General features: G+C 40.5%; 1 protein-coding gene across 1 annotated transcript in view; it reads left to right on the forward strand.

Moving 5' to 3' along the window:
- The window catches only part of DHX29 (DExH-box helicase 29), a 62,141-nt gene extending 46,808 nt beyond the window's left edge, over positions 1–15,333 (forward strand). The window contains exons 21-27 of the mRNA XM_004703616.2: positions 154–378; positions 1,510–1,646; positions 3,015–3,108; positions 6,503–6,805; positions 8,944–9,075; positions 12,429–12,525; positions 15,057–15,333. Coding sequence (XP_004703673.1) covers positions 154–378; positions 1,510–1,646; positions 3,015–3,108; positions 6,503–6,805; positions 8,944–9,075; positions 12,429–12,525; positions 15,057–15,103 — 1,035 coding nt within the window. The 3' untranslated portion in view covers positions 15,104–15,333. The remainder of the gene's footprint in view (positions 1–153; positions 379–1,509; positions 1,647–3,014; positions 3,109–6,502; positions 6,806–8,943; positions 9,076–12,428; positions 12,526–15,056) is intronic.
- The last annotated feature ends 5,217 nt before the right edge of the window (positions 15,334–20,550 follow it).

Below are 20,550 nucleotides of genomic sequence, written 5' to 3' on the forward strand. Positions count from 1 at the left end.
TAGAATCAAAAAAATAGGGCAACATTGCTCACACATTTACCTTCTTTGCTCCAAAGCTCAGAAACTCAAAGTTAGTTCCAATTTGACCATTTCTTTGTGACAGTTACATGCCATTTATTACATACCAAATTATCACTGCCTGTCAATCTGCAGAAATGCGATCTTGGGTCTCCTGAAGATTTCCTCTCCAAAGCCTTAGATCCTCCTCAGCTTCAAGTGATCAGCAATGCAATGAATTTACTCCGAAAAATTGGAGCTTGCGAACTAAATGAGCCTAAACTGACTCCACTGGGCCAACACCTTGCAGCTTTGCCTGTGAATGTCAAGATTGGGAAGATGCTTATTTTTGGTGCCATATTCGGCTGCCTTGAACCAGTGGTAAGTCAAATGATGCTGCCATTTTGATTTGTCATTGAGGCTGGGAATAAACTTGGAAACTCATTTTAACTTTTAATTTCCTGTCTTTTAAAAACATTTCTATACATGAAAGTATCTTAATCTATCAAATTAAATGTACTGTAAATACTGTCTTTTAAGTGAGTTTGTCTTATCTAGGCTTCACTACCACTTATCCCACTAAAATACTGAGTTAATTGAATAGCTAGTAGATAGTCCTTTGAAGCTTTGAATCCACAGTCTTCCAAAAGCCGAAGCAAACACTTTCCTCCTTTTTTCGGGGGTATCTCTGAGCCAGCAGTACTATGTCCCCACCCTGTCTCAGAATCAAACACATTTTGCTCATGTGTCTCAATCTCTGGGTATCTGCCTGCTGTGCCCTTCCAGCTTTCCACCTTTAGGAAGCAGTGGCCCTTTCTGGGACTGCAAATCAAGACTTTAAGAACAGAATGGAAAGAGTAATGTGGTCCAGTCTCTTTTTCCCCCTATATTTGAAATAGATACTCAGCAGAATTGTGCAGAACTCCCAAAATAAACCCTGTTTTAGGAGCAAAATTTTTTTTTCCAGGAAATTTTACTTAGGAGTTGACCTGAAACGCTACAACAACAACAAATGGGTAGTTATAGAGACCGAATGCTCTTCAGTGGGCTTTACAGGCTATGGGAGTTCAGTGGACTAGTAGTCAAGATAATTGAGCTCTTATTCTGCATAGTGTACATTTAAATCACTTATACAGTGGGGCTTCAAAAAGTTCATGGGAAAAAATGGAAGTGAAAGACAAAGGAATTTTTCCACAAGCTTTTTGAAGCCTCCAAAGCCTCCATGTATTTGTTTCTTGGGGTGGGGGTGGGGGTTAACTCTGATTTTTGTCATGTTAATTCTTACCTCATAGAGATGGTTTAAAAGTAGTGAGATATGTTTTTAATATTTCATTAAAGAGAACTTTAAAATAACCATTTCAAATGGAGTTGACTGTTGTAGAACTTAGAAAACGTATTCTACAATGAAACCTGAAGCTCACAGTATGATTGTTTTATGATTTGCTTTCTTTTACCAATTAGCTTCGAAAAGATCTCTCTTTAATGATAAAGCATTTGGTTATTTACGGATAGGCAACACTGGCAGCAGTAATGACAGAGAAGTCTCCTTTTACCACACCCATGGGCCGAAAAGACGAAGCCGACCTTGCAAAGTCAGCTTTGGCTATTGCAGATTCTGACCATCTGACCATCTACAATGCCTACCTGGGGTAAGGAGTGACCTGGTTTTCCCAGTAAGCCAGTGACCGAGATGATTTGTTTTATAAACTGCTCGTCCTTGACATCAATTAAATGCATATCTCTAAGATTTATTTTTAGTAAGTTTTAGTCAAGTTAATATTTTAAAGACTCATATTTTTATAGTTCTGTCAAGGATCTCATTTTTCAAATTGCTTCCATGTATCTTTGGATTTTCATCACTCTTCTTTCTTGTGAACAAGGAGCAACCAATAGTTACACCTCAGACGACTGCTCCTGAGCTTTTAAGACCCCATTCACTACTCACAAAATTAGGATATAGAGCAGTTTTTGTGCAGTTACACCAATTGACCTTAGTGTCCCCTGAGACTTTGATCTTGACACCCCCGAGGCAGTGATTTATTTTCTGTTTCTAAGTAGTCTTTATAAACGCCTCTGTCCCTGTACACTCCATCACGTTCATAGATATATTCGCAGCACATGTAAAAATACGTACACAAATAGCCTCTGTCAGTGTATATTCGTGGGCATACTCCCACTCTCCCTCTCCCACCTGTTCAGCCTCTGTGTCTGCCTGTGCAAGTACCCACTCGTGGACCCCGACTGTTGCAGGATTTTGGCTTCCAAGCCGACCTGACTGGCCCAGCAGATCCCCTCAGAAACTAGTTTTAACTGAACCCTTTGTTTGAAGATACCCTATCAAGACTAAGACTATTAGCTGGGAGAACTTGTCTGCAGCCGTGTCTAAACATGTTTTATTTGAGACTAGCTCATGCATGTATGGACTGGGACCTTAGTCACAATGGTTTTGTCTTACCACATTTAGAATTACCTCATATTGGAAGTAATGGGTGGCATGGGTCACTCATTGGGTTGCTAACTGCAAGGCCAGCAATTCGAAATGCCAGCTGTTCTTCAGGAGAAAGATGCGGCATCCCACTCTATCTATAGAGCAGTGGTTCTCAACCTGCGGGTCACGACCCTTTTGAGGGTCCAATGACCCTCTCACAGGGGTCACCCGATTCAGAACAGTAGCAAAATGACAGTTATGAAGTAGCATAGAAAATAATTTTATGAGGAACTGCATTAAAGGGTCGCAGCATTAGGAAGGTTGAAAACCACTGCTATAGAGCCAGTTCATCAAAATTAACTTGATGGCAGTGAGCTCAGGCATTTTTTGGTTTGGTACAAATTACATCAACAAAAATAGCTGCATTTCTGTTTAAATTCTTGCGTATGGTTGGTAGCTGTTTACTACAAGCTCGATCCTTCCTCTTTCTAAATGATTTAATTTAAGTAGATCTTACTTTGTTTAGTACCTGTGACAAAGAGAGTTTGAGAAAAAGGCATGTTGAATTTTGGTCATTTAATTTATTTAGATGGAAGAAAGCTCGGCAGGAAGGAGGCTATCGTTCTGAAATGGCTTATTGCCGGAGAAACTTTCTTAATAGAACCTCACTATTAACCCTAGAGGTAAGTCTTAAGACACTTCTTATTCAGGGTTAGCTGACTGGTTAATATATTAGTTTTAGAAAAAGAACTTCCTAGTGTAGTGCCTGATATATAAGAAAGGCTCGATAAACATTTCTTCAATTAATAAATATGTAATATCCTGTTTAGTTATTTTTCCTATTAAGTAACCTGTATGCATTTTATACAGTGGTTGAAAAATAATATTCAATAATAGCATATCCAGGAAATGGTAAAAAGAAAGCAAGATATATCATGGAAGTATCAAAAGTTTTCCTAAACTCTGAAAAGGTTATTTTATAATTATTATGGAAAATTTCAAACACAAAAAATAGTCATATGGTGAATCCCCATTTCCCACTTCCGTAATTAGAATTGGCCAGTCCCATTTTTATTCCCCTATTCTGTGCTCTACTTTGAAGCAAATCCCAGGAATCAGATTATGTGTCTCTAAAATACAGACATGTTTTTATTAAAAAATAAACACCATACCCATTGTCGCTGAGTTGTTCTCAACCTGTAGTGACTCTCTAGAACACAGTAGAACTGTCCCAAGGGGGGTCCAAGGCTCGCATTTTTCTGGTGATTTCAAACCTCTGGCCTTTTGGTTCCCAGCTGAGTCCTAGAACCACTGCCCTACCATATCACACCCAAATAAGGCATTAATTCCTCAATGTCATCAAATATACCATTCGTGTTCAGATGTCACCAGTCAGCTCAGTAGTTTGTACAGCTAGTTTGTTCACATCCAGTCAAGGTCTGCACATTGAATTTGGTTGCTTTTTAAGTCTCTTGTTACTCCTCTTATTTTTTTCCTAACTTGCTATTTCTTTTTTGAAGAAACCAGATAAGTTTCCTGCAGTTTCCTGTGTTTTTGACATGACTGAGTAGTCCCTGGGTAGCATAAATGGTTGAGCACCAGACTACTAGCCAAAGAGTGAATGGTTCAAACCCATCCAGAGGGGCCTCGAAGGCCTCTACCAGTCTGCTTCCAAAAGGTCCCAATCTTAAACAATCCACAGAGTGCAGTCCGACTTTGCCCACATACGGTCATCAGGAGTTGGAATCAGCTCGAAGACAACTGACAGATATGGCTGATGGGTTTGGGTGTTTTTGTTTTGTTTCCGTTATCGCCCTCTTTTTAATTTTAAAATCCAACCATTATAAAAGTCCCTGTTGGAATTGGAATTATAACCACTACTGATAACAACCACTACTGAAACATACTCATTGTTTCATTAGAAGTTGGCAAGATTCTAAATCTGCGTATTAGCTAGAATTCTTTTATGAAGCTGAACCCTTTCTCAATATTTTATTGCCCTGAGGTATTGCTTATTTAAGAAAATTAAAATTAAAAACTTGACTCCTTCCTTTCACTGAGCAGTTTTCAGAATGAGTTGTACCCTAGAGCTCCATGGGTAATCAGCGGGTGCTTTTTTAATAAAAACCATTATTAACTCATTGACTTAAATAGATGATGTGTTTGGATCTACTGTGGGTGTTAAGTTTTTGATGCTCAAAATGCCGCATCTTTAGGCCAATGGGGACCCACCCCCATCATATCGACTCTATTCCCTTGCACAAACTCACTCCTTCCCCCAGCCCCTTGAGTCTTTGATAGCCTCCTGCCTTTGGCTTCCCTTGTATAATTGTTCCCGTAGACTGGGATCAACTATTGTTGTAAAAAGACCCAGCTTAATGCCAGCCAGTTAGTTAGGTACTACACAGTGACCGAGTAATAAAAAGACTTCATACTCGGTTGCCGTCAGGTTTTGACTGTAGTTTAGAACCACAATTATTTCTAGGAGGAAAGGGTAAAAATGTAGACCTCTAACTACAAAATGTAGTTAGAATGTAAAAATGCTTGGTTGGGCCACTTCCTTTTGTTCTTGGTGCATATTTTTATATTTACTTAACGGGAAATGGTATTGAGTGAATGTAGATTGTAAAAAGGCCAATTATAAGTGTTTTGTCTTTTGCATAATCCCCATCCTCATATTTGAAAAGGTGAAAAATATTTGTTCACCATGTCATGTGGCCCCCTATTTTTTTTTAAATCATTTTATTGGGGGCTCATACAACTCTTATCACAATCCATACATACACCAATTGTGTAAAGCACATTTGTACATTCGTTGCCCTTATCATTCTCAAAATATCCGCTTTCCACCCAAGCCCCTGGCTTCAGCACCTCATTTTTCCCCTACCTCATGAACCCTTAATAATTTACAAATTATTATTTTTCATATCTTGCACTGTTCGATGTCTCCCTTCATCCGCTTTTCTGTTGTCCTGGCCCCCTATTTTTCTGAAATTCAAAATAGCCACTGGAATGGCAGCCACGATAGTTCTTAGTGAAAATGACCTTTGTCCCCTTTCTCACAGGAGCTGAAGGGCTAAATTAAAGAAATAGCCAGCTTGGGTCAGTTGGCTGGGATTCAACATAGGGAAAGCTAATCAGCACTTCCTTGTCACCTCTTCACTTCTCCCCAAGCTCCAGATTGCCTCCCTCCCCACCCTCCCTCAGCGAGCCTTTTAATTGCCTCCTTGGAATCAAGTCTTTAGACAGCCTCTTCACACACCCCCACCTCCCCCCTGCGACAGCATCAGGTCTGTTTGGTCTTTCCTCCCATGGGGTCAAAGCCTCTTAAGACCCAAACCTAAATCCTAGAGGACATCCTAAATGTAAATACCATCCTTGCTTTTAATCACTTGTGGCCTGTTCACTTTGAGAAATATTCATCCTTCCTGTTGTATTATAGCTGATTGCATTAATAAAGGTACAAAGAGATTTTAGGCTGTAACTTTAGATTAAATGAAGTTGCTATTAATAAACTTTATCAGAATATTTTAGAAAATTAGGATGAGACTCCCAAAGATGGGACTGCCTACTTCCTAGATCCTATTCTGTGACCATTCTCATTTGAATAAAAATGTCAAAAGAAAGATCCCATGAGTGAGAATGTGCCCCAGCACACACTATTTTTACAGCTAGACTTTCTTAGGTTTTGTAACCTCCAGACCCTTGGAGTAGGGGTGGCCTATTTAGTCCTCCATTTTGCAGCATCTGTTTTTTTCCTCCCTAACTTAGGTCATGGTGGCTCTGGGAGAAGTGTCAGGCTGATAACAAAGGTTGATGGTTCAAACCACCTACCAGCTGCTCCACAGGACAAAGAGACTAGCTGCTCCCATGAAGAGTCATAGCCTGAATCCCCATTTATGGTTACTATGCGTTGGAGTCAATTTGATGGCAGTGGGTTTTGGGGGTTCCAAATTCATTAAGTAATAGTTTGGCATGCTGTTGATGTTTATAGGGAAGAGCAGAACAGATTACAAGCTTATTTGCAATTTCTCTACCTTAACTATGATTTGGTCTCTTCTTCACAAACTAATCCAGGATGTAAAACACGAGTTAATCAAGCTGGTCAAGGCAGCGGGATTTTCATCATCCACAACTCCTAGCAGCTGGGAAGAAAACAGAGCTCCACAGACCCTCTCCTTTCAAGAAATTGCCCTTCTTAAAGCTGTTCTGGCCGCTGGGCTATATGATAATGTTGGGAAGATAATCTACACAAAATCAGTGGATCTTACAGAAAAACTGGCTTGCATGGTGGAGACAGCCCAGGGCAAAGCACAAGTACATCCCTCCTCTGTAAATAGAGATTTGCAAACATACGGGTGGCTCTTGTACCAGGAGAAGGTAAAGTGTAGTCTATTGTGTCGAGCACATTTGTACATATGTTGCCATCATTTTCAAAACATTTTCTTTCTACTTGAGCCTGTGGTAGCAGCTTCTCGTTATTCCCCTTATTCCCTTATTCCCCCACCCGCCCCCCTCATGAACCCTTGATACTTTAAATTTTTTTTTCCATGTCTTACACTGACCGCTGTCCCCCTTCAGCCAAATCAACCCATTCTTAAATGCCAGTAAGCAGAGCATGTTTTAGAAGTCATTCAAAATTCAAGTCACTATGCCCCATCATGTCTCAAATTGAATTACTCATTTGTAGTCATTTTAAATCAACATATACAGTTTATCAGACAACAAAAAAAGTGCTTACTTTGCTTTCATTAATGAAAGATAAAAAATAGAAGATGTCTGCTCTGACCTTCACCATCTTCCACTTGATGGAAGACAAAAAAGAGATGTTCCTGTCTGCCTCTGGCTTACAAACCTTCAACTTAGGGACAACTCCTGCTTGCTCTGTTAAGGAGCCCTAGTGGTTCAGCGGGTTATATATTGGGGTGCTAGACTGCAAGATCAGCAGTGCAAACCCATCATCCACTCCTTGTGAGAAAGATGAGGCTGTCTGTTCTTGTAAATATGTACAGCCTCAGAAACCCAAAGGGGGCAGTTCTCACCTGTCGTACAGAACTCAGTTCTCCTCTGAGTCACATGGCAGTGGGTCTTGAAACCATTGAACCATCCTCTGCTCACAGCAAATTCATCACAATCACCTTCCCTTACTGATTGTGCAGTTTTAAATCATTGAGAAGGCTCCACTGCTCTTCCTCGCACTACCCCACTGCTGTTGAGCCAACTCAAGCCACCCTATTGGACAAAGTAGAACTGCTCTCCCTAGTCTCCAGGGCTGTAAACTTTTGCAAGAGCAAAAAGCACCTTTTTCTCTGGTGGGTTTAAACTGCTGACCTGGTGACCAGCTGAACTAACTTTGCAGTTAGCACCCCAATGGTTAACCTGCTGTGCCCCCGCATTCCAAGCTAAGTAAAACTGTATACACCTGTTTCTACTTAGCTACAAATTCTTAAGAGAATTTGTTAGTAACCTGGGACTACCTGTACTTAAAAGTGTATAGTCCCTGATTATTTTGTAAAAGGTGCTGACTTCAAATGGGAAAAAAAGACTATTACCATTTCCAGATAAGGGGAAGGATGGATGAGGTAGTGAAACTATAATTTGACAACAGCCTGTGACATAATACAACCTAAGGTAATGTAATAGTGAACCTTTTCAATCATCGCTACATTGCCACCCCATTTACTTAGCTGTAGCGTGTGGTAAAGGTTAAGGTGACATTTTCTCTTCTGTCATAGTTATCTCCTAGTCACGATCTTTAGGCAGCGTCAGAAGAAAAGGGGCAGTTGTGTTTCGGTGGGAGACTCCCCCCTCGTGCAGGATGCCTGTGCCATTCCTGGCCAGTGCGCCTCGAGCTCAGTCCATGCTCAACAGTCAGTGGAGGCAGGCCGTTGTGTTGCTGTGAAGCCTAACACGCACGTTACAGTGGAGTCTTAAGACTAAGGCAGACGAGGAAGAAAGACCCAGCTATGGGCCAGTGCAAAGCTTATCGGTCACAACCATCCGATCCTATTGTGCACGGGGTTACCAGGAGGCAGGGCTACCCTACAGAAGCAACAGCAGCAGGAGAAGGAACTGCGTCACTGTGAAATGTCTTTGTTCATCCTTTGCTCATCGAATGTCTCACGTTTCTATTGGTAATGCAGCAAGGATCCATCATTTCAAGCCCTGGCTTGAATAACTCCCAGCGTTTCATTAACTTTGAAAAATGTAAAAGATGAGAAATTACTGGCTGGTGGTATTCTTGGCTAGAGCTAAACATTGGTCAAAAAGCCAAATACTTTGAACCCTAATAATGTTTTAAATGACTTTAATAGTATAAATGCACAGATGATGGTAGTGATTGTTGTGAAATCGGTTAATCATGCATATAAAGCGCCTGTAACCAGGAAGCTGTACAAAAAATGTATGCCTTTAAATATATAGCCCAAATTATTTTAAATGGGTACATGAAATAGATAAATGGTGTTTTATCGTTTTAGGCTGTGAGGTTGTTTTCTCACCCCTTTCTTTCCACACAGGTAAGGTATGCCCGAGTGTATTTGAGAGAAACTACCCTAATCACCCCTTTTCCAGTTTTACTTTTTGGTGGCGAAATAGAAGTTCAGCACCGGGAGCGTCTTCTCTCTGTTGACGGCTGGATCTATTTTCAGGTAGGCAGTACAATGATTTTTCTGACAGCAACATTTTCTACTTCCAGTACCTTTGGGATAGATCGTTCTTGAAGTGGAGTTTGCATCATTTCCTATGGTTTGAGTTAAAGTAGAACATGGTCATATTTGATACTGATTTTGCCATTTTAAATCCATTAAACTTGGAAATGAAGTTATTGTTATTACAAATTATATTTATTAGCAATAGCAATTGTAACTTGCCAGCAGTTATGTGTTTTACATGAATTATCAAATTTAAAATCCTAACAATTGGATAATTTTTTTAAAAATTATTTTATTGGGGGCTTGTACAATTCTTATCACAATTCATATATACATCCATTGTGTCAAGCACATATGTACATTCACTGCCCTCATCATCATTCTCAAAACATTTGTCTTCTACTCTATCCCTTAATATCAGCTGCCCATTTTCCCCCTCCCTCCCCACTCCCCCTCCCTTGTGAGCCCTCCATAATTCACAAATCATTATTGTTTTGTCATAAGTTACACTCTCCGCCATCTCCCCCCGCCCTCTTCTCTGCTGTCCATCCCCCAGGGAGGAGGCTATACGTAGACAATTAGATAATTTTTGTAGTTCATAAGGGACTTAAGCTCAGTGAGAAGTTAAGCCCTTCCCTTAATTATATGCCTTTTACCAGTTGAGCAAGATTAAACCTATAACTGTCTAATGCCCAAATTCATGCATTTGCCACTGTGTTCTACCACAAGGTCAGCAGTTTGAACCTACCAGTCTCTCTGAGCGAAAATGAGGAGGCTTTTTACTCCTATAGAATTACAATCTCAGAAACCCACAGGGGCCTTTCTGGTCTGTCCCATAAGGTTGCTCGGAGTCAGAATCGCTAGATGACAGTGAGTGTCTACCATCTACACCACTGTTTGCCAAAGTGGTGATACTGTCCCCTGGGGGGTACTGGAATGATGCAGGGGGCGATGAAACAAGCAGATACCTACACATTATCCTGGATTGTGGACTATAGCACAAGTGTTTAATTGTGGGGGGAGGGTGAGAAGGAGGCTGGGTGATTTTTTTCTGAAAAGAAGGTGGTAAGCCAAGTTAGTTAGGAACCCTACTTGGGATTTTGCAGTGTCTCAAACTCACTATCATGCAGTCACTTCTGATTGTATATGATATATGCATATATGATATTATTACTGATCTACATTAAGACTAAAAATCACAAAGATATTGTCTACATATACTAGGATCATTACATGGGAGAATTAGCTATGCTTACTCACTGCCATCAAGTCAATTCTGACTCATGGGGACACCATAAGCCAGGGTAGAACTGCCCTAATGGGTTTCTGACACTGTAACTCTTTACGGGAACAGAAAGAGTTCCCATGGTGGTTTTCAACTGATGTTGTAGTACAGCCCAACCTGTAACCCACTATGCCACTAGGGGCCTTAGGGACATATACCCCTGGGTATAATTCAGTTCCTTTTCCTCTGCAGGAGAGGAGAGAATATAATAACTGCTGTCCTCCTGTCTTTCACATGAGAAGACATTGTGGTATAGTAGCAGCTTTGCAAGTAGATGGACCAAAAGTCCTGCATGAAAGAACTGTGTGCACACCCTGCGCCTGCACTTTAAAGTGTAGAAGGGTAGTGCTTTATTGCTCTGTTGGGTACATTCCAAAAATCTATTACGGTGAGAATAAATAATAAAAGCACAGAAAATGGGTGGGTATTAGTTAATATTGAAACATATCTGATAGTATATCTAAAAATATTTAAAATAGGAAAGAAAGTAAAATAAAGAACTTTTTCCTTTAAAACATAGAAATAGGAGTTGTGTTAGATAGGAATATCTTACATTTGTTTAAAAGTTGGAAAAAAAATTTATATTGAGGAACATCTTAAATATTATGTCAGATTATCACAAGTACCCACAGCTTATCCTTTTTAAGCACTTTATTTACAAAGTAAAAGTTGGATAATATGGAAAATCAATATGTACACTGGGGGTTTCAAAAAAATCACATACAAATTTAACTAAGGTCATGGAATTTTCCCAAACTTTTTTAAGCCCCTTACCTATATACCAAATTTCCCAAAACAGCAGCTCTTTTAAAAAAATTTTAAATTTAAAAAAACTCAAATACTTCTATTTTTTAAATGTGTTCAAGCAATCATAACCAAAAAATAACCCATTGAATATTACATTTTATGTTTAAGTTCATTTTTAAGTTCATGTTGTCAAGTCTTACCATGTCTTTTCCACTGAGCCTCAATGCATATATTTTTCACAGTATACACATCACTTTTTTGGTGGCAGCATAATATTTTGTTATGTTGATTTGCTGGAATTTGTCTAATCATTCCACTTAATGTTTAACATTTGGGTTCATTTCTAGTTTTAACAATTTTAAATAACAGTGCTAGGTTCCCAAAAGTGGAATTACTAGGTCAGAAAATGCAAATATGTTTTAATGCATATGGTCAGTATGCTTCATAGTTTTAATGCATATGGTCAGTATGCTTCTCTCAAAAAATTAGACCAACATCAGTACTACCTGCAAGAAATAAATTTATTCCCTTTGCAGCCCATTAACATTGGCAGGTTTAAACTAAAATCTAACACATTCTGTACGTTAGAGCACGGTAGCTATAGTACTGGAGAGTTGGATTTTATACCAGTCTTTAATACTATGTATGGATTTTCCAAATAGATATGGAGGGAATTTTCGAGGTGACAGAAAGGCTCTAGGAGCCCTGATGGCATCGTGGCTAAAGCACTGAACTGCTAGCCAAAAGGTTGGCTATTCAGAACACCAGCCGCTCCACAGGGAAAGACATGGTGGTCTGCTTCTGTCACAGTTACAGTCTTGGAAATCATATGAGACATCTACTCTGTCCTATGAGGTTAAGAGTCAGAATCAAATAGACAGCAGTGAGTTAAAAGTGTTCTAAAATTGAGTTGTGATAAAGGTTACAGAACTCTACAAATGTATTAAAAATTATTGAATTGTACACAGAATAGTGAGTGAATAAATATTATGGATTCTAAATTATACCTCAATAAAAACTGGAAGAAAAAAAAACACCTTTCAAAAAAAAAAAAAGTAGAGCCTTGACACCTACAGAGCTCATGTAAGAGAGGAAAACAGCATCATTGTTGGCACAGCAGTTGGTTTATTTTGCGGAAGATGTGCAATTGAGGCTTACATAGCTTAGCTACTTGCTTTAATTTTCTCCCATTGTATTTCATATTAAAACCAAGATGTGCTAAGGCAGCTTGTAAGACTTATGAGCTTGCTCTCATTTTTCTTTTTTTTTAACCACCCTGATGCTCTCCTGGATTAACTTTGTCATCTTCTCTCAACAGGCCCCTGTAAAGATAGCTGTTATTTTCAAGCAGCTACGAGTTCTTATTGATTCGGTTTTAAGAAAAAAACTTGAAAATCCTAAGATGTCCCTTGAAAGTAAGTGTTAGATTGTAAGCAAATGGAAGGCAGTATGGATGTGTAATTGTATGTATGTATGTATGTATGTATGTATGTATGTATGTATGTATGTATGTGTGTGTATCAATAGGCACATATAGAGGGGGGCTTCAAAAAGGTTGTGAGAAAATTACATTATCTTAATGTAATCTCTTTTACATTAATCTGTTTTTCCATGAACTTTCTGATTCCCCTGGCTTATGTACATGTGCAGGAAAAGTTCATAAGTCTAAAAGATATTCAAAATTGTATATACTGTGGCACATGGAGGTCTTAATTGACATGATTACAAATTGTTTCAATAAGAAGTATCTTATGCTGAATTCCATCTAACTCACAATTCTTGATTCACAATTTAATTATGTACTTGATTCTTTTCATTTCTTCCTCTTCTAAGGTTCAGTTCTAAACTGCTGGCCATTTCACTGGGGTGGGGGTGGGGGGCGGGGAGTGATAAGCATAGTAAACTTTAGTCCTTAACCCCATTTTAGTAAGTTGGTAATGCAGCTATTATGAGAATGAGAGATTTTCTGTTGGATTTCTCCCTGGGTGGCTTCCCTACTGATCCCCAAATCTATACAATGAAGAGAATCTTCAACGGCGGACACCTACATTTCCAGTTAGCCTGGTGCAAAACTTCCCAAATTGGTTAAATCAACACAGTTGTCCCACTTGCTTGTGAAAACTTTAAGTTTCAAGACCCAGATACATTGATTCTCCTCTATGGGTCAGGCCCGCGTGGCTATAAGGTTATTTTTCAATCTTTAAAATTTTCAGCACTTTCCACCTGTGACCACCGCCAGTTGTTTATTTTTAGTACACTGGATGGTTTCCCTGGTGAATGTTAGGATTTTCCCATTTAAGGTTTGGTAGGCTGTATCCTCATGCTTTGATTTAGTTTCTTTCCCTAGCTTCTGCATTTCTGGCAAACTGGTATTTGCAGTTAGCTGCTTGATTAGAAGCAGTTTTAGGGAAGTAGTATTTATTCCCTAGGGGGTGTTGTATGCGTCCCATTGCGCCACACCAGGAAGCACTGGAGTTTGATTGTCCTAGTAAGCACAGCTCCTGGGTTCAGGTGTTGTGGTATTGTGTTTTGAGCAAATGTTCCCAGTTAACTGATAATCTGGCAGGTTGGGAGCTGCTGACCTAGTGGCGCTCCCCTGAAGAGTGGGAGCCCCGTGTGTAACTGAAGGTTTTCTCGTTATGCTAGAAACCTGCATTATGTGCTGGCAGATTATTTAGTCTGGGCTTCTTGCTTAAAGAACGCTGTGAATTACAACTCAACTTAATCCAGCCTTAAATCCATTATATGAAAGGATTTTCAGTATTTAAAATGATTTCATTGTTTCCCTTTTCCACCAAAGGGAAGCAGGATTTACTCTCAGGTGTAACGTGCACTTTGGCTTGGGAAGGAGAGGCTGTGGCACGTTAGTGTCCTCTCCTCCTGGACTTCCCTGTAAGACAAGTTGTGATGGAACATAATGACCAGTTTCTTTACAGAGACATCCTTTCTGGACTTCCTTCTGTATGTGTGTGTGTTTTACTTCCTATTCTTCCTTACACTGAAAACCACAGTTCTTTCTAGACCTGCCATTGTTCCCCTTCCAGGAAGCGACTGATCCTTCCTATCTTCTTTTAAATGTCACTATAAGTCCCCAAGGATTTGAATGTCATCTCATTCTGATAGGACCAAGCCCACCTATCAGAATGAGATGTCTAATAAAGGTGGAATTTGAGTCTTGATAAAGACAACTCTCTGAAAGTTGGATATAGGAAGTCCCGATCGGAACTGTGTGGTAGAAGCAGCTGTTGACAAGTCATAAATAATGCAGCCACTGTTGCCCTCTGCCATATCACCTGCTACTTTATTCCTTTGTTGTGTAAAAGAGTCTATCACTTACTCATTGACACCTCTCCAGAACCACTTCCCTATCAGAACTTTGTTTCCATTGCACCTTGAGGAGCTGTCCTGCCCACCTCGTCCCACCCCCGCCCCTGGCACAGTAGTGGCTTGTTGGGCTGCAGTTTGAAACCATGGACTGCTCCTCTGGGATGATGGAGCATTCAACTCCATGGACAGTTACAGACTGGGGAACTCATGGGGGCAGTCTTACCTTGTGCTAGAGCAGCGGTTCTCAACCTGGGGGTCGAAAGACCCTCTCACAGGGATTGCCCAATTCATAACAGTAGCAAAATGACAGTTATGAAGTAGCAACGAAAATAATTTTATGGTTGGGGGATCACCACAACATGAGGAACTATATTAAAGCGTTGCGGCATTAGGAAGATTAAGAATCACTGCCTTAACCTATACATTGCCTTTCATCAAATTATAGCAATTAAAATTTAAATAATCTTTGTAGGGCAACAAATTGTATTTTATAGGCATCTCTAGTTTCGTGGTGAATGATACTAGTGTTCATTTTGTGTTCTAATTTATGAGGCTCTTTTAATAAAGAATAATTAGCCAATAGTAAATTTATTCATGGTTTTCTTTTTCTCCCATTCAGATGACAAGATTCTACAAATCATCACAGAATTAATAAAAACAGAATAATTGAAACTCATGGTCAATCGCTTTAAATTTTAAGAGGAAGATACAGAGTCAGGAAATTATGTGGACCATCCAATGAAATGTCTCAGTACTTTCAACGGTACTAGCCACAATTTACAGGTGGCAAGAAAAAGCACATCCTTTAAACAGGTGTAATTTTCTAGTTCCTTTCTAATGATGATTATTCTCAATGTATTTGCCACTACATTTACAGTAAATTCTTTGGTATCATTCATGGTTTGCTGTCATTATTTGCCTTAACAACAAGGACTGTGTCTGAAATATTGACAACTTAAGATTGTGTTTCCTAATGAACCCCCTATCTCCTATCAGCCCTTGAAATCTGGAGAATTTAGATCTTCTTGAGAAAAAATGAGCTCCAGAAAGTTCTAACTATAGATTTCCAGGAAACAAAAAACTTAAGCAATTAGTTGTTTCATATTCAAAATTTAAATGTGTACTGCTGTTACCAGACCCTATCCTTCTCAGTGGCATTCACAAAGCCTAGAGACATCATGAACGGGATTTGCCGATGCTCCTGTCAACCTTGAAACACTTTCTTAAACGTTGACATGGCTACCCTTGCGTCCATTTCATAGCTACAATTGAACTGATACATCGGCAAGTTGGAATCTGAATGCATACATTTCTTCAGCGGTGCAAAAGTGGCAAGGGGGCCACATCTGACCTCCTCTGGCTACTCAAGGGAGGAGAATCACCAATCCACAGCCTGTTGCTATGAGCAGAGTTCAGATGTGCCTCTCCCCTCCATCCTTTATCCTGACAGCAACTCTTCCTTACTTACACACCACACTACTCTGCTGGATTCCATAGCCCCTGCAGTCGCCACGCAGTCGATTCTGACTTACAGCAACCCTCTCAGCCATGGTAGAACTGTCCCCTTTGGCTTTCCAAATCTGTAACTCTTGTAAGAGTAGAAAGCCTAATCTTACAGCCAAAGAGCAGCTGGTGGTTTCGAACTGCTGACCCTGCCGTTAGCAGCCTAACATGTAACCACTAATCACCAGGAACCTCACACAGAACTTACAATACTCAAAATTAAGGGTATTTAGGAAGTTAACAGGTTACCACAAGTAAGGATCAGTAAACTAAAAATATAGCAATACCTCAGCCAGTCGCCAAGTCTCTCCCTCTGGTCCTCAGTCTCAGCCATGAGTTCCCTGGGCTCTGGTTCCAGGGGCCAAGAAACCCACCTGCTGCTCTGCCTCAGTCTCTTGACTCAGTGCTGCCCCTCTGCTGTCTCCTGGTCTCTGTGCCCCAAACTCTGCTTTTGCAATGCCTTGGCACCTACCATTCCAGAGATTGCGAATGTGCTCCACTGGTGGCTCTTCTTCCTTGACAGTCCTGAGACCTCTCTGTTCCTGCTCCTGAGATGGGGAGTGCAACTAAAACAGACCCATCCCCACGATTCGTGTCTTACACACCTCATTTGCATGGAATTACAGAGACATGGAGAGACGAGCCATATTGAGAAATTTCACTTCGCAAGTGCCTTCGTTTGGTTTGCTTAACAGGATCCTTTGAAACAAAAACTTAAAGATCTGAACATGACCTCAAAATTTCTAAGTGATCAGGGCCTTTTCTATGGTTCCGTAGTCCCCTTCTCAAGCTGCTCCTCTCCCTCGTCAAGCTGCCCCAGCCGCACTGGGATCCTTGGGATTCCTAGAAAATGCCAAGCCTTTCCCCCTTCTTTTTAAGCACGCACAGCTTCTAGTTCTTCACTGAACAGATCTCATTCCATGACGGTGCTACCTCCACAGACGACCCTACTGATGAGAGTCATTCTTATCACTCCCATAACAGTTTTCTCAGCTTTTTCCACGCGTTTCTTATCCCAGCAGACTCTACATTGCTGCTCCTTGACTGCTGTTCACTAATGGATAAACCTAGCTAGCACAATGCCTGCCACAGACAGAGATTGTCTTACGAAGGCCAAGGAAAGTTTCTGGAACCACTGTATTGTCTTTAGTGACCTTATGGATTATGAAAAAGTCATTTGAATGGCGAGTGGCAAGGAAGGTCACTGTCAGGACCCAGTAACAACCACACATTTACTCACTAGAACTCAGGACTCACAGGCAGGTGTCCTCGCTGCTATAGCTTACTGCAGAGAAGGGACACCCAGGAGGATCAGCAAGGGGAAAGGGCCATCAGCAGACTTACCGAATCTGCACAGGCTGCCTAGGTGTGGTACAGCATTTCTGCCTCGGGAGGCCACTGGAGTCGAGCAGTTTTATTGGGGACTGCTCCCATAGGCACAGTGACTGGCCAGTCACAAGTAGACAGTGTACACTACCAGAAGGAAAGCAGCTTTCAGTGTCCCCAAGCAGACAAAACAGCATCATCGACAAGTAGAGGTTTTCAAAAGGCAAATTCCTGAGTGCTCGCCAAGACCCCCATAAGACCATCTCATTTCGCCCCCCTCACATTTCACTCAGCGGTTCTCAACCTGGGGGTGGCGCCCCCTTTGGGGGTCCGACCCTTCCACAGGGGTCACCTGATTCATAACAGTAGCAAAATTAAAGTTATGAAGTAGCAATGAAGATAATTGTATGGTGGGGAGGGAGGTCACCACAACATGAGGAACTGTATGAAAGGGTCGCGGCATTAAGTAGGTTGAGAACCGCTGCCTTAAACAAACCTTCCTAATGATACCAACTCTAAGCCTGCTATGTTAACTCCTATGTAAGCAGAAATGAACATTTTATACATAGAGTCAAAAAACAAAACTTCTGGCATCAAATTGATCCCGACTCATAGCTACCTTGTGCCGTACAGAATGAACTGTTCCAGAGGCTTTCTTGACTAATCTTTAGGGAGCTGATTGCCAGTCCTTTCTTCTGTGGGGCCACCAAGTGGGTACAAAACAATTTTTCGGTTAGTAGGTGAGCACAAACTCTGTGTTTTTCTGTCATATCTGTAATAATAAGTCAAGCATCACATTAAGACAGAAACTTTAATACTTTGATGAAATAAATTTCACAGTTCTTTGTTAAACTTGTACATATTACCAAAAATAAAGTCTCCCATAGAGCTTTGGGTTAGAAATTGATATTATAATATAGAATGCTGAGCTGCACGGTGCTGAAATATAATAGGTGCTCTACAGATGGTTTGCATGTGTGGTCCTTTAACCAGATACAGAAATCGGATCTCTGGTAATGGTGTAGAAGTACAAGTTAGATCACTGGGATAGATGGTTTTCATCAACTTGGCTGGGCCAGGGTTTCAGACTTTGCAAGTCTGGCTAGACCAGAGGATGTACACTGGTACAGATAGGAACTGGAAATACAGGGAATCCAGGGCGGATGATCCCTTCAGGACCAGTGGTGTGAGTGGTGATACTGGGAGCGTAGAGGGAGAGTGGGTTGGAAAGTGGGAACCGATTACAAGGATCTACCTGTGACCTCCTCCCTGGGGGATGGACAACAGAAAAGTGGGTGAAGGGAGACGTTGGACAGGGCAAGATATGACAAAATAATAATTTATAAATTATCAAGGGTTCGTGAGGGAGGATAGGAGAGGGGAGGGAGGGGAAAAAAATGACCTGATGCCGGGGGCTTAAGTGGAGAGAAATGTTTTGAGAATGATGAGGGCAATGAATGTGCGTTACACAATTGTGCTTTATACAATTGATGTATATATGGAGTATGATAAGAGTTATATGAGCTCCTAATAAAACAATTTAAAAAATACAAAGTAAAATATTATATTGAAATGTGCAAAGAGCTAGGTGTAGAAAGTCAAATGAGAAGAAAACAAAAGCATATCACAAGCTGAAAGAACTGAAGAAAAAAATGCATACCTCAAGTTTCAAGGATTCTATGGCCAAAATATTGAAAGATGCAGGAAGCATCAAAAGAAAAATGAAGAAATACATTGTCACTGCACCAAGAAGAACTTGTTAACATTCAACCATTTCAAAAGGTAACATATGATCAAGAACAAACGAAACTGAAGGAAGGTGTCTAAGCTGCAAGGAAGGCATTAGCAAAAAACAAGGCTCCAGGAATTAGCAGAATACCAGTTGAAATATTTCAGCACTCTAACAAAGCACTGGAAATACTCATTCATCTACAGTATACCAAGAAATTTGGAAGCTACCTAGCCAACTAACTGGAAGAGATCCTTATCTGTGCCCATGCCAATGAAAGGTAACTCAATAGGATGAAAAAATTATTGAACAGTATCATTAATAGCACATGCAAGTAAGAGTTTGCTGAAGATAATGAAAAAATTGTAGCAGTAGGCCAACAGAGAGCTCCCAGAATTTTAAGCTGGATTCAGAAGAGGTCATGTCATGAGGAATATCAGTGCTTACATCAGATGGCTCCTGGCTGTAAGCAGAGATTACCAGAAAGCTTACTTTTTTGACTCTGCAACAGCATTTGATTGTGTGTGGTTACACGTTAGGCTGTGATCCACAAGGTCAGCAGTTCAAAACCACCAGCTGCTCTGTGGAGCACAAAGGGGCTTTCTTCTCCTATAAAGAGTTAACAGTCTCAAAAACTCAGAGGCAGTTCTACCCTATCCTGAAAGGTCACTGTGAGTCAGCATTGACTTGATGGCGGTGAAAGAGAGAGAATTACAAACTATGAATAATGTTGAGCAGAATGGGAATCCCAAACACTTCATTGTGTTCATGCAGAATCAATACATGGATCAAGCAGCAGGTGTGTAAACAGAAAAAGAAAAAAAAAAGAAAGAAAGAATGTATGGTTAAAAATCAGGAAAGGTATGCATCCGGGTTGTATTCTTTCACCTAATTTATTCACTCTGGGTGCTGAGCAAATACCGGTAATCCAAAAGCTGGACTATGTGAGGAAGAACTCAGCATCAGGATTGGGGGGTGTTTTATTAACAACCTGTGATATGCAGACAGGGAAACAACCTTGCTTGCTGGCAGAAAGGAGGGCTGGGAGCATTGCTAATGAAGAGCAAGATTGCCACCCTCAGTAGGGATTGCAACTCAATGTAAAGAAGACCAAAATCCTCACAACTGGACCAATAGGTAACACCATGGTAAATGGATAAAAGATAGAAGTTGTCAAGGATTTCATCTTGCTTGGACCCACAATCAATGCTCATGGAAACAGCAGTCAGGAAATCAAGCGACATATCGCATGGGCAAATCTGCTGCACAAGATCACTTTACAGTGATGAAGAGCAAATAAGTTACCTCGAGGATAAAGGTGCATCTGACCCAAGCCCAGATGGTATTCTCAACTACCTCCTATGCATGTGAAAGCTGTATACTGAATAAGGAAGACTGGAAGGGAGACATCGGTCAGTGTAAGACATGAAAAAACAATAATAATTTATAAATTATCCAGGGTTCATGAGAGAGAGGGTGGGGGGTGGAGGGAAGGAAATGAGGAGCTGATACCAAGGGCTCAAGTAGAAAAAAATGTTTTGATGATGATGGCAAC

The sequence above is a fragment of the Echinops telfairi genome, unplaced genomic scaffold (genome assembly GCF_000313985.2).
Source record: "Echinops telfairi isolate 266 unplaced genomic scaffold, ASM31398v2 ScPeMD7_7469;HRSCAF=8507_1, whole genome shotgun sequence".
NCBI lineage: Eukaryota > Metazoa > Chordata > Mammalia > Afrosoricida > Tenrecidae > Echinops > Echinops telfairi.